At 34.7% G+C, this 13,235-nt stretch overlaps 1 protein-coding gene and 1 pseudogene across 1 annotated transcript; both read left to right on the top strand.

Moving 5' to 3' along the window:
- LOC117925286 overlaps positions 1–13,235 on the top strand; it is a 32,918-nt pseudogene that overhangs the window by 6,859 nt on the left and 12,824 nt on the right.
- On the top strand, positions 7,454–11,938 carry LOC117925284 (IAA-amino acid hydrolase ILR1-like 4). The gene is made up of 5 exons (XM_034844261.1): positions 7,454–7,907; positions 8,304–8,429; positions 10,206–10,520; positions 11,018–11,146; positions 11,279–11,938. Exons 1-5 carry the CDS (start codon positions 7,560–7,562, stop codon positions 11,678–11,680), a joined length of 1,320 nt encoding a protein of 439 aa, XP_034700152.1. The 5' UTR covers positions 7,454–7,559; the 3' UTR covers positions 11,681–11,938.

A 13,235-nucleotide genomic window follows, 5' to 3' on the forward strand; every position in this document is an offset into this window, starting at 1 on the left:
TGGTCGTTCTCGTGAAAACACAGAAGGGGGACAACCAATGTTTTCCTCTAAGTTGGCCAAGCTTGAATTTCCCAAGTATTTTGGTGATGACCCAACAGAATGGTTTACGCGTGTCGACTAATTCTTTGAATACCAGGGCACTTTGGAAACACAAAAGGTGTCTTTGGCTTCCTTTCATTTGGAAGGAGAGGCAAATCAATGGTGGCAGTGGTTGCGCAAGGCTTATCATGAGGAAAGGAATGAGGTGACGTGGACATTTTGTAGAGAAATTATGGTCTCGCTTTGGTCCAACAGATTGCGAAGACTTTGACAAGTCTTTATAAAAAATAAGACAAACGGGATCCTTGCGTGAGTACCAAAGAGAATGTGAGAGATTGGGGAATAGAGTTCAGGGGTGGACTTAAAAGGCATTGGTTGGCACATTTATGGGAGATCTTAAAGTTGAAATAGCATATGGGATTCGGATGTTTAAGCCAAAATCCTTGAAGGAAGCCATTAGTCTGGCTAGGATGCGAGATGAGCAGTTGAACCGTCATGAGACGGCTACACGTCCATTCAGCAGGACCACTATTGGCTCTTCTCCAATGAAAATGAAGACCCTTTCACCAATGAAACGACTCACTTGGGCTGAGATGTAGATGAGGCGTGCTCAAGGCCTTTGTTTTAATTGCGATGAGAAATTTGCACCAGGACACAAATGCAAAGGACCGCAGCTGCTCTTGCTTGAAGGAAACTATGACGAAGAGGAAAATGACAAAGCGGGAGCTCACACCCACCTTCAAGGAGAACCTGAAATTTCACTCCATGCTCTCATTGGGTGGTCAACAGCCAAAACCATGCGAGTCTCGACTAAAGTGGGACCCCATGAACTAATTGTTCTTATTGATAGTGGGTTAACTCACAATTTTATCAATGAGATGATAGCTGAACTATTGCAATTACCGGTGGTGCCAACTGAACCCTTTAATGTGAAAGTGGCTAATAGTGATCCTCTAAAGTGCCAAAGGAGATTTGAAAATGTTTCAGTCATATTGCAAGGTATTCCATTTACCTTAACTCTTTATTCATTACCGTTGATTAGGTTGGATACGGTGTTAGGAGTCCACTGGCTTGAACAATTGGGCATGGTGGTTTGTGATTGGAAAAGAATGACAATGGAGTTTTCGTGGAAGGACCAGCGTCATCAACTAGAAGGAATTGACAACCAACCAATTCAGCCTACGAAATTCAAAACAATTTCAAAAGAGATAAAACAGAGAAACTCCATATTCGTCGTTTGTCTACATGCAGCCATGGAAGAAGTGTCTCAAGGAATTCAACCAGAAATGCAGCAGTTGTTACAAGAATTTGAGGACATTTATCAGGAACCAAAGCAACTTCCACCAAAAAGGGAGATAGATCACCACATCAATCTCAAAGAGGGGACTGAGCCAATTAATGTCCGGCTATACAGGTATGCTTACTTTCAAAAAGCTGAAATAGAAAAACAAGTTCATGACATGTTAAAATTAGGGCTAATAAGGTCTAGCACAAGTCCATTATCTTCACCTGTTCTGTTAGTAAAAAAGAAATATGGAACTTGGCGTTTTTGTACTGACTATAGAGCCCTTAATGCTGTAACCATCAAGGATAGATTTCCTATTCCAACCGTTGATGATATGCTTGACGAACTATATGGGGCAACCTTTTTTACTAAACTTGATCTTTGATCAGGTTATCACCAGGTACAAGTACACCCATTAGACATTCACAAAACTTTCTTTCGCACACACAATGGTCATTATGAATATGTGGTTATGCCATTTGGCTTGTGTAGTGCTCCTTCAACTTTTCAGGCTACTATGAATTCAATATTTCGACCATATCTTCGAGAATTTGTGTTAGTTTTTTTTTTTATGATATTCTAATTTATAGCCCCAATTGGATCATGCATATTGAACATGTTAAAAAAGCTTTTGAAATATTAAGGCATCACAAATTTTTCATCAAGCTTGGCAAGTGTGCCTTTGGCCAGCAAGAAGTTGAATATTTAGGTCACATTGTAACTCCACAAGGTGTCAAGGTGGACCAAGGGAAAATTAAGGCTATGCTTAATTGGCCTAGACCCATTAATGTTTCTGACTTGCGAGGATTCTTAGACCTTACAGGTTATTACAGAAAGTTCGTCCGCAATTATGGAGTTATAGCTCGGCCACTCACCAACCTCTTAAAAAATGGGCAATTTAGATGGACGGAAGAAGTAGAGGATGCATTCAAGGCTTTGAAACAAGCAATGACTTCTACTTCTACCCTTGCTATGCCTAATTTTAATGAACCATTTGTCATTGAATCTGATGCTTCAGGTGTTGGCATTAGAGCAGTGTTAACTCAACAAGGGAGACCCATAGCATTCATGAGTCGAGCTTTGGGAATCATTAAGCAATCATGGTCTACCTATGCCAAAGAAATGCTTGCCATTGTTCAATCTATTCGGACTTGGTGACCTTACTTGTTGGGCTGAAAATTATACATCCAAACTGACCAACGCAGCCTCAAGTATTTAATGGAGCAACGCATAGTGACGCCAGAACAACAAAAGTGGGTATCCAAATTGCTGGGGTATGACTATGAGATCACTTACAAACTGGGAAGGGAGAATTCAACTGTTGATGCTTTGTCAAGAGTAACAGGCGACCCTAGCCTTAATACTCTTTTTGTCTTTCAAACATCTTTGTGGAATGGAATCAAGAAGGAAGCCAACGAGTATCCCTACATGGTCCGAATTAGCAAGCTTGCCACTACAAATCTTGGAGCACCCTACAAGTGGCAAAATGGTTTGGTATGTTACAAAAACCGTGTAGTAATTCCTCCTAATTCCCAACTTGTCAATCAGTTATTGCAGGAATTCCATGACTCACCATATGGAGGACATTATGGGGTATTGAGAACATACAAGCGATTGACACAACAATTCTATTGGCCATCAATGCATAAGGTGATTCAACAATATGTAATCTCATGCACTGTTTGCCAAAAGAATAAAGCATAAACTTTATCTCCAGCTGGTATTCTTCAACCATTGCCCATCCCTTGCCAAGTTTGGGATGACATCACCATGGATTTTATTGAGGGATTACCATTTTTTAGCTTTGTCGCATCCTTACATGGCAAAAATGGTGGCTGAAAAACTTGTGGAAGGGATTGTCAAGCTTCATGGCTTGCCAAAATTAATTATTAGTGATAGAGATCCCATTTTCATAAGTCACTTTTGGCGTGAATTCTTCAAAATGTTGGGTACTAAGCTGCACATGAGCTCTGCCTATCATCCCCAAACCGACGGTCAATCTGAGGTAGTTAACAGGTGCGTCGAGCAATATCTTCATTGTTTTGTTTCTCAATGACCTCGAAAATGGAGTTCTTTTCTTCCATGGGTTGAATTTTGGTACAACACTACATACCACTCCTCTATTGGGATGACCCTTTTTCAAGCTCTCTATGGGAGGTCACCACCAAGTATTCCAAACTATCAAGTTGGAGCATCTTCTGTGAATGAGGTAGACCAGACATTGGTATCTCAAAATGCCAGTTTACAACAGCTCGAGATCAATTTACATGCAGCAGTTAATCGAATGAAACAAGTGGCAGATTCAAAAAGAAAGGACATGGAATTCCAAGTGAGGGATTTGGTCTTCCTTAAACTCCATCCTTATTGCCAGCAAACTGTCTATAGGAGGGCATACCAAAAGTTAGCCAGTCGCTTTTATGGCCCATACCAAATTGAAGAAAAGGTTGGAAAGGTAGCTTACAAATTCAAGTTGTTTGAAGGTTCTCGAATTCACCTTGTTTTTCATGTTTCACTGCTTAAAAGGCAGGTAGGGGAGACTAAGGCCACCGGCACTGAGTTGCCATCCCTAACTGATGATGGTGAAATTATTATGGAATCTGAAGCTATTTTGAATACTAGGTGGGTTAAGAAAGGGTCAAGTTCTGTTGAAGAAAGCCTTGTCTAGTGGAAAAAGCTTCCAAAAGAAGATGCTACGTGGGAAAATACCCAGGAGCTGCGTAACAAGTATATTAATTTGAACCTTGAGGACAAGGTTCGACTGAAAGAAGGAGGCAATGATAAGCTAAGAAGATCAACACGTGTGCCTATTAGAAATCCAGGGTACGTGTAAGGAGGACAGACTGTGCATGGGAAGATGGATGTGCTGTCAAAGACTTAGTCCAAGTTGTTCTCAATGTTCACATATTTGCAAAGGAGTGTAAGGAGTTGGTCATGCAGTTATAGCTACTTATTCGCAACATGTTGAGTAGTTGTTTCCTTATTTGTAGGAAGTGGTTGAACTTTATGTATTTAAATTATATCAGATTCAATAAGAAGGCAGCAAAGATTTGATCCAAACTCTGCGGTTTAATTTCACCCAAAGAGAATTATATTCTGGCTTTGACTGGGACCTATCACAAACACCCCCTAAGTATTTTGGATTAAAGGTCAAATTGAGTTGAATTTTGATTGATTGTTTCTTGATTTGAATTGGACTCGAATTAGCTATTAACCTGATCAACCGATCTAAGTTGCAACCCTATTTTAAAGTAGTTACAATATAATCAATAAATGAACCCTAAATACAATTTCCTATGATGTGATTTAATACAATGTCTAAAATAAATATAGCTTTGGAATGTTGTTAAAAGCATGTTTGGAAATTATTTTGAATCTATAAGCTATTTACCTACAAATGTATAATTATGTTATAAAAATAATATTTTAAAAATTAGAAAAACACGTCTAATGATTCATGAAGCATTTGAGAGTTGATTTTTACTAAAATGTTTTTAATATGTCACATTTCAATTAATAGCATTTCTATTTTCAATGCTTTTAAAAAGAATCCATGTTTAGACATAAATAATTTAAAAATATATATATATATATTTATAGGTTAATATAAATTAAATAAATAAGGAAAATGATTTTCAAATGACTTTATCATGAAAATATTATAAAAATAATCAAATATAATTATAATTAGTTAAAAATTTATGTAATTTTTAATTATTTAATCTTGATATGAAATATTAAAATTAAGTAAAATGATTTTGAAACAATATATAAAAACTGTTGATTTGGTTTAAATATATACATATAATTTTATTTTATTTTACTTTTTATTTCTTTCTATTTTTGTTCTCTAATTTTTTTTATGTTACATTTTCCTTATTTAAAGTTGATAATTTTATAATTCCGACTATATCTTTTTTTTTTTTTGTCTCTTCCTCTTATTTTTCTCTAACTTTACTTTTTTACTTTTTCTTTTATATTTTTTTATACATTATTATTATTATTATTAATTATTGAAAAAAGTGGGTTTTGAGTTACTAATTTGAAAAAATATAGAAAAAGTAACCAAACTTTTATAAATTAGTTTTATCTTTATTTATTTAAAATATTTTAAAATATATGCAATTTTTTATAAGTCAAATAATTATTTCTCCAAATACCCTTTTACTTGATAATATTAAATAAAATTATTCAAAATTAATTTATCATTTTAATTTGATAATAGTGTTTTACAAATAAATATAATATAAATTTTTTACTATATAATATGAGATACAAATCATTTAAGAAAAATTCTCCAATATCCTCAAGTAATAAATAAAATATTTATAAGTTAATAATGATATTATATACTATATTATATAATACAAATCCCCTCATCTTCTCAAAATTTTTAAATAAAATTGAATAAAAATTTTGTTAATTGACATCAACAATAAAATAAGAAATTTAAAATTTTTAAAATAAATTAAAACTAAAATACATAAAAAAAAAGTACAATAAAAAAACTTAAAAATTTAAAATAAAATATTTACTTCCATTGTATTTCTTGTTCTTTCTCGATGACTATATTTTCTACTAAAGTGCTTTAACTAAGTAAAAATTAATATTTTATTTTTATACTTTTAAATTTGAAGCTTTTTTTAGTTTTAATTATATTTTTAATTTTTAATTTTATTAATCTCAAATCAATTCTCATGGTAAAAAGAATTGTTAATTGGTATTATTTACATTACAAGTAAAAAGGTCATTCTAGAAAATAATTATTTGAGTTATGAAAAATAGCATATATTTTAAAGTGGATGAAGATAAAACTGATTTATAAAAATTGTAGTTTTTTTTATGTTATATTTTTTCAAATTAGTGAGTCAAAACTCACTTTTTCCTTAATTATCAATATTATTTATTGTAATATTAATATTTTGAATTATTCATGTTATTATTAATATTGTTTATTATATTCATGATTATTATTGACCTTATTATTCATATTTTTAATATTATATTAAAAATAATATTATTATATTTTGATTGTTACTATTGTGGAAACACCCCATTAGATCATTTATAAATTTTTGTTTTTGGTTTTTTGTTTTTTGTTTTGCCCTTTTATGCTTTATATGCTATATTAAGACTAATTAAATTATTATTATTAACACCTCATTAATATTATTATTTATGATATGAATTTATATTATTAATATTATTAATGTAACTAATATTATATCCAAATTATAGGTATTTTTTAAACTTTTTTATTTATAAACAAATACCTTTAAAATGAGATAAAATACATAGATACTATTAGAAACTTTCTCTCATATCTAATATGAGATATTATAAACGTCCTTATACAAACATATTGTCATCGTTGTATCATATAAAATTGTAAGGTCAAACAGATAGACAAATATTTCAGAGTCAAATAAACCCCCATGATGTGGATCGACTCTGATAGTATTTATAACGGTTCACATCCAATGTGTAGATATTGTCAAATTTAAGTCGAAAATGAGTTTACAAGTTTAAGAAAAACTTATATATATATAGTGTTACGAATTTTATTCCTTATCGAATGTGGAATATCACGATAGACTTACCTTAAAAGATGTTTTTTATAATTTTTGTTACAAAATTATTGTTATTAATAATTGTATTGAACACCTCATACTTGTTCTCCACTTTATGCTTTTTGACAAAAAGTAAATTTTTGAAAGAAAGTTTCATCAAGATGTCACAATTAAATGCTCGTACTTTCTCTTTTGCTTATTCTTTTGAGTCATTAGTCGATGAGTGAGCTCCAGCCGAGCCCCCGATGAATTCAGAATTTTTATTAGATTAAAAAAAAAAAAAAAAGGAAATAAACCTGAGGTATGGAATCTGATGATGGATTTTCTTGTTCAGATAAGGACAATTATCACCAACTGCTCCCTAATTTTCTCCTATTTAATCCATGCTCCCAAGTTCCAACATCCGACAATTAATTATCAACCCACCCTTGTTTTAATAAAAAATGACATAAACACCCTTATCTAACACGTTTTTTCCACGTGGCAGACTGTGATTCCGAGAGATATTGCTATCTCCCACCGCACGTGATGATATCACCCCTACTTTTGTAGTTAGCTGGTTGCTGATTTTCTGGTTTCCCAAACAAAAGCCACCCACATGCCCATTTCTCAAACCCTCGTAAATCTCACAAACTCCCCTCAAATCTCAAACCCCAGTTGCAGAAATCATGGGTTTGGGCAACTGGTTGCGTTCGATTTTCATTCTCCACATGTTTGTGGCGACACTCAGCTCCTCAAACCCGGAGAGGTTGGCACAAATCTCGGCTGACTTCCTCGATTATGCAAGAGAACCTGAGATTTCTGAATGGATGGTTGGCATTAGGAGGATAATCCACGAGAACCCAGAACTTGGGTTCGAGGAATTTGAGACCAGTAAACTTATTAGAACTGAGCTTGATAAGATGGACATTCCCTATAGGTTCCCAGTTGCAGTCACCGGCGTTGTCGGCTTCATCGGCACCGGCGAACCTCCTTTCGTTGCTATCAGAGCAGACATGGATGCTCTGGCTATGCAGGTTCTTTATATATAAGTTGCATTTTTTTTTCCAGGAAAAGTATTTCCCTGGTTCATGTGGAATGAAATTGTTCTTAATTGATATTTATTGGTTTTTGTGGTCTTAGATCGTGGTAATACAATTTTTTATTGCCCTAATTTCATTAGTATTAATCGTTATATGAATTTGGTTAAGAGGCATTGCTAGAAAAAGAAAGGAAAGAAAAGAAAAAAAAAAAGGAAGAATGGATTTTTGAGTCATACTAGGAGATGTATCAGAATCTCATGTTGTTTTGAATTTTGATTGTTTGGTTGCACTGGGGGTTAATGCTTTAAGGTTTATGAGAATGGAAATTGTTTATAGTATATGATTAAATAAGGCAATTGTTGAAAAACAGTGGATGTTTGATTGGCACAGGAGGGTGTAGAATGGGAGCATAAAAGTAAAATTCCAGGAAAGATGCATGCTTGTGGGCACGATGCCCATGTTGCGATGCTTCTTGGTGCTGCAAAGGTGCTTCAAAAGCATCGCCACGATTTGCAGGTGCAGGTTTCTTGCTATCATTTTTTTCAAACTTTCTTATGCCTTGAAATGGCATATCATATCATTCCCCTGTTATGTCTCGGTTTATGACCGGTTGGTAGGTTGTTTCAGTTAGCATTGTGCATTAAATAATTCATAATCGAAAATTGATTTCATTATCGGTTAAAAAATGTTTCATGGCAAACACAATATTGGTATAGGAAATAAATGGCAACTATCATAATTTCACAAGTATAATTTGAATGTCAGATTCTGTAGTTTTATACAAATGTAAAGTTTTTTAGTGCTAAATAAATGAGTTATAAACATGGTTATGTGACTCACTATAAAAAAGAAAGTATACGGGGATGAGGAAGATTTTAATGAATGCATCTGTTGAGAGAATTTTGTTGTTGTTTTTGTTTGTTTTATCCAGAAGGAAGTGAAACCTAAATTTGACATAGGAAGATAAAGTAAAAGAAATTAGTAATAATTTTCAAAGAGATGGAAAGAAATTGGCGCTCCGATCTAGCTAGTTCAGTAATGAATAGAAAATGGCATTTTAGTAGCCGCATGGTATTGCAGCCTTTGTCTTCACCCAGACAGCTTGCTAAAGGAGAATATGGGAACAGAATATTGCAACAGTAGGTTACATAATAATAAATAAAATGGAAGTCCAATCCAAACCTCAAGGACAAACACAACCCAATCCAATCCAAGAGATTCACAGTTAATATTGCAAACCCTAGTTTCAAGAAAGGATTGACATGTTTGGTTAGAAAGAAATTGTTTCTCGCTGCAATGAATACAGTTGCTTTAGAACTTGTTTTTGGTTATATGTTGTCATTGCTAAGAATAGTGTTTTCTTTTCAATTCATCTATTTGGTAGGTAGGAAAATTTCTTGTGTGATACTGTTTTAGAACTCGTGGGATGAATATATGTTGTATACTTGTATGACTGTTTTTGAACTTGTTGGTTTGGAAATATCTGTTTGGTAACATGTGTTGATTATGAAGTTATTTGGTATGATGCTCTTGTTTGTGAGGTGAGTTAGCCAAATGTGATATGTTAGTCATAGGCAGATTAGGACAAGCTAAACTTGGTTTTGGTTTTCACTAGAACCTTTATTCTTACATCCTTTCTTGTTTTTGTACCATTTTATACATTTGACAGTTTCCTAGAACATTCTCTTACATAGAGTCTTCTAAGTTATCACCCTTCCACACACAAATATCAGATGATGAAATTGGAGTTTGGCATGGCATTATACTCTCATTGAAATTTTGGGCCATCCTTTGTATCTTTTGAGGAACCTACCTTTATGCTCAAAGTCACGGGATGAAGGGCTTTTCCTAACATAAAAACTCCTTATACCCAGTTCTTTTATAAATCCTATGATTTATTTACTTTTGTAAGCATTGGTTATAAAATATGCATTTTTAATTAAATTGGTTACTTAAGTAAGAATGGACCTTTGCAGTAGTTTAGTCCAAAACCAACAGAGCAATAGCTAAGAGAAAATATTTTGAAATTGTGTAGTTGCATCTCTAATGGTAGTAATATCAATGACACAGCCAATTTACCTATAGAAAGCTGCTTAGTGACTATTGACTAGAACATCATACATGATATAAAGGTGTTCTTTATGCCTTCTTTTTGCAAGATTAAAGTCAACTTTGCATGTTGGGATATATCACTGTTCATGATACTGTATCAGTAAGATGGTAAGTAATATTGCAGAATACTCATGTCTTCTATGGAAGAAATTTTGTGATTATCGCTTCTGGTTTCAATAGGGAACAGTCGTTCTTGTTTTCCAACCGGCTGAGGAACGACACGGAGGGGCAAAGAAAATGTTAGAAACTGGAATATTGGAGAACATTGATGCCATCTTTGGGCTGCATGTCTCACCTCGTGTACCTATTGGTTCAGTGGCCTCCAGGTCTGGCCCCGTTTTAGCTGCCTGTGGTTTTTTTGATGCTGTAATTAGTGGAAAAGGGGGCCATGCAGCCCTTCCCCAGCACTCCATAGACCCAATATTGGCAGCTTCAAATGTGATAGTTAGTTTGCAGCAACTGGTTTCCCGTGAAGCTGATCCCTTGGATTCACAGGTACTTCGTCCTCTCTGGAACTAGCTGTCTATGTCTAATTTAAGAGTAATTACTTTTGTGCTGAATTCATTCAATCAAATTGAACAAACAATGGAACCTGTCTTCTTCAAGGAATAGTCGTAGCGTCGGGTTGTTTTTTGGCCTTCTCCAACGATTGATTAGCAATATCTGAAATTTGTGGTTTGCAAGGTCCTTCTAGATTTGCAGTTAAGAGTTTGATCCCCATCTTTTGATTCCTGATAGTTAGCCACATCTACGAAAGTTCATTTACAGGATTTTGGATGCTTCACAAAACCTGAATCCATTCTTATATATATATTTTTTTGTTAGCTTGGATTTTGAAACAAATCTGTATTTGAGCATCACAGTGATCATTTTCAGGACCATGGAGTGATGTAATCGATCCATTTGAATTTGAGAAATCTTTCCTCTTATCCTTTCTCCAATTCTATTCCCTGTTTCTAGAGGATGAATTCGAAAATGATTAAACTGTGCAGGTTGTCACAGTTGCTAAATTCAAAGGTGGCGGTGCATTTAATGTCATTCCTGATTCCGTTACAATCGGAGGCACATTCAGGGCATTTTCAAAAGAAAGCTTTCTGCAACTCAAACAACGAATTGAAGAGGTAAAGTGGATAAAAGTCATTGATTTCGAGCTCTATATCATTATGGCACTAGCACTTGAAAATGTCTAAAGAATCTTTTTTATAATCTCATATCTTATTGTGACATTGATTCTCTAGAAATGCAAGTGACAGGTTATCACATTACAATCTAGCGTACAGAGGTGCAATGCAACAGTGCATTTTAACGACCCTTTCTACCCGGTAACTGCAAATAACAAAGATTTGCACAAGCACTTCCAGAATGTTGCAGGGGATATGCTTGGTACCCAGAATATCAAGGAAATGCCACTGGTGATGGGAGCTGAAGACTTCTCATTTTTTGCAGAGGCCATTCCAGGATACTTCTACTACCTGGGGATGAAAAACGAAACTAGGGGGCAGCTCGAACTGGGACATTCACCCTACTATACCGTCAATGAAGATGCACTTCCATATGGTGCAGCTCTACATGCATCATTAGCCACAAGGTACCTCCTGGAATATCAACAACCGATAACCACTTCACCAAAGGAAAGTTTGCATGACGAGTTGTGAGGTGCTTAAATTTTCTCAATACCGGGTAAGGGCTTCAACTAATATAGAGCATGGTTACAATTTACAAACTAAATGTGTATTTGTTACCACTTACCAGAGACTGCTCTAAAGTTTCATACTCTGTACATAAGGAAGGAGGGTGTTGAAGGGTCACTCGAATTAATGTTTATCTGCTTGGAAAGAAAAACTATTTAAGGAAGATATGGTACATTGGAAATATTGATATATGAGTAAAATGCAATAATTTAGCTCAATAAATAGAATGTAGCTTGTCTTTTTTCTCTCCACAAAGGAAAGAAGCAATGTAATTGCCTGTCATGAGTACTGAAACCGTGCTCGATTTAGGAACTCAGTCTCCCCTTTTTAAGAAAGTTTGTTATTGACAGCCAAAATTTAGGTCCATGACAGTACAAAAAGATAAGCCTAAACGAGTACAAACTTGTGCCTTATAAACTAGGTTCGTTTCTCTTGGATTTTCACAACTCAAAGAGTCAAGCATAGTGAATGTTTAGAGAGTCTGGATCAGAAGCATTGGTTTTGGAATGGAGTCTGTAGGGTTTGTATCTGACGTCACATGTGATAGATGGGTCTTCAATGCCATTCCCTCCTCTAGATCCCCATCAAATCGCAAGCCCTGTATTAGAACTTTACCATCGTCCACATCTTCATCTTCATCCCCTGGTAGTAACACATGTTTAAACCAAAATCGACCATGTCCTGGAGACCACCTCTTTGATTTAGGTAGGTGTAATGGTAAAAAGTTTTGGGAGTCATTTCAGCGAAATGTTAGGAAGTATATGGAATGTTTCAGGCTGGTTGAAGCAGGGCCAAAGGACGCCAGAAGGTTGCAGCCGATGAAACCAGCAGGGAATGTTGGGTATTGCAGTGAGAGGAACACTGAAGAACACAATGAGAACCTAAAAGCCTTGATTCTCCATTGCAAGAATTCGTACGGATCGGTAATTCCATCACTTCACTAATTGTTGTCATCTCAAATACTTGTTATTAGCTTTGTCTTTGTTGATCATGGGTCCTGTACAATTAACAATACCCAAACCTATTCTCCTATATATGATGCCTCCATTCTTTTTAAGCTTATAGAGTTTCTTCACTTATCTAGATGGGCTTCTCCTCCTCTTTGCAGTTTTCCTCCTCGCCCTAAACCCCAAAATTTTCAGAAAGAAATAAAGCGTAAATTTAATTCCCTTTCAATTGAGTGTTGACTTTATACCATATGTAACCTTTATTAAGGAATCGATCATAATTATTTTCAACGTAAAGTCAACTTAATACCATTTTCATCTTTACTGAAGAATCAATGGTATACATCTTTTAGGATGATGAATATAATTTTTTTCTTTTTAAGAATTGAGAAAAAGAAGTTGAAATTAACAAATTCCGTCCAAGCATATCAATCATCAACAAGGCTGAGTTAGATTGGTTCTGCAAGTGTCATAAAGACCCGTGTTGATTAATCAACCATAGAACAGTTGACATCATCGTAGCTGAAGGAGATCAATCCCTAGATGGCATCGGTTATAAGAAATTCCAATGC

Source organism: Vitis riparia, chromosome 11, assembly GCF_004353265.1.
Source record: "Vitis riparia cultivar Riparia Gloire de Montpellier isolate 1030 chromosome 11, EGFV_Vit.rip_1.0, whole genome shotgun sequence".
NCBI lineage: Eukaryota > Viridiplantae > Streptophyta > Magnoliopsida > Vitales > Vitaceae > Vitis > Vitis riparia.

What these genes read in the sequence shown, in the direction of transcription:
- LOC117925284 (XM_034844261.1), top strand. Translation starts at nt 7,560, where the DNA reads ATGGGTTTGGGCAACTGGTTGCGTTCGATTTTCATTCTCCACATGTTT. An exon ending in TGGATGCTCTGGCTATGCAG is followed by an intron (nt 7,908 to 8,303) that starts GTTCTTTATATA and finishes TGATTGGCACAG; the next exon opens with GAGGGTGTAGAATGGGAGCA. An exon ending in TCAAACAACGAATTGAAGAG is followed by an intron (nt 11,147 to 11,278) that starts GTAAAGTGGATA and finishes TGCAAGTGACAG; the next exon opens with GTTATCACATTACAATCTAG.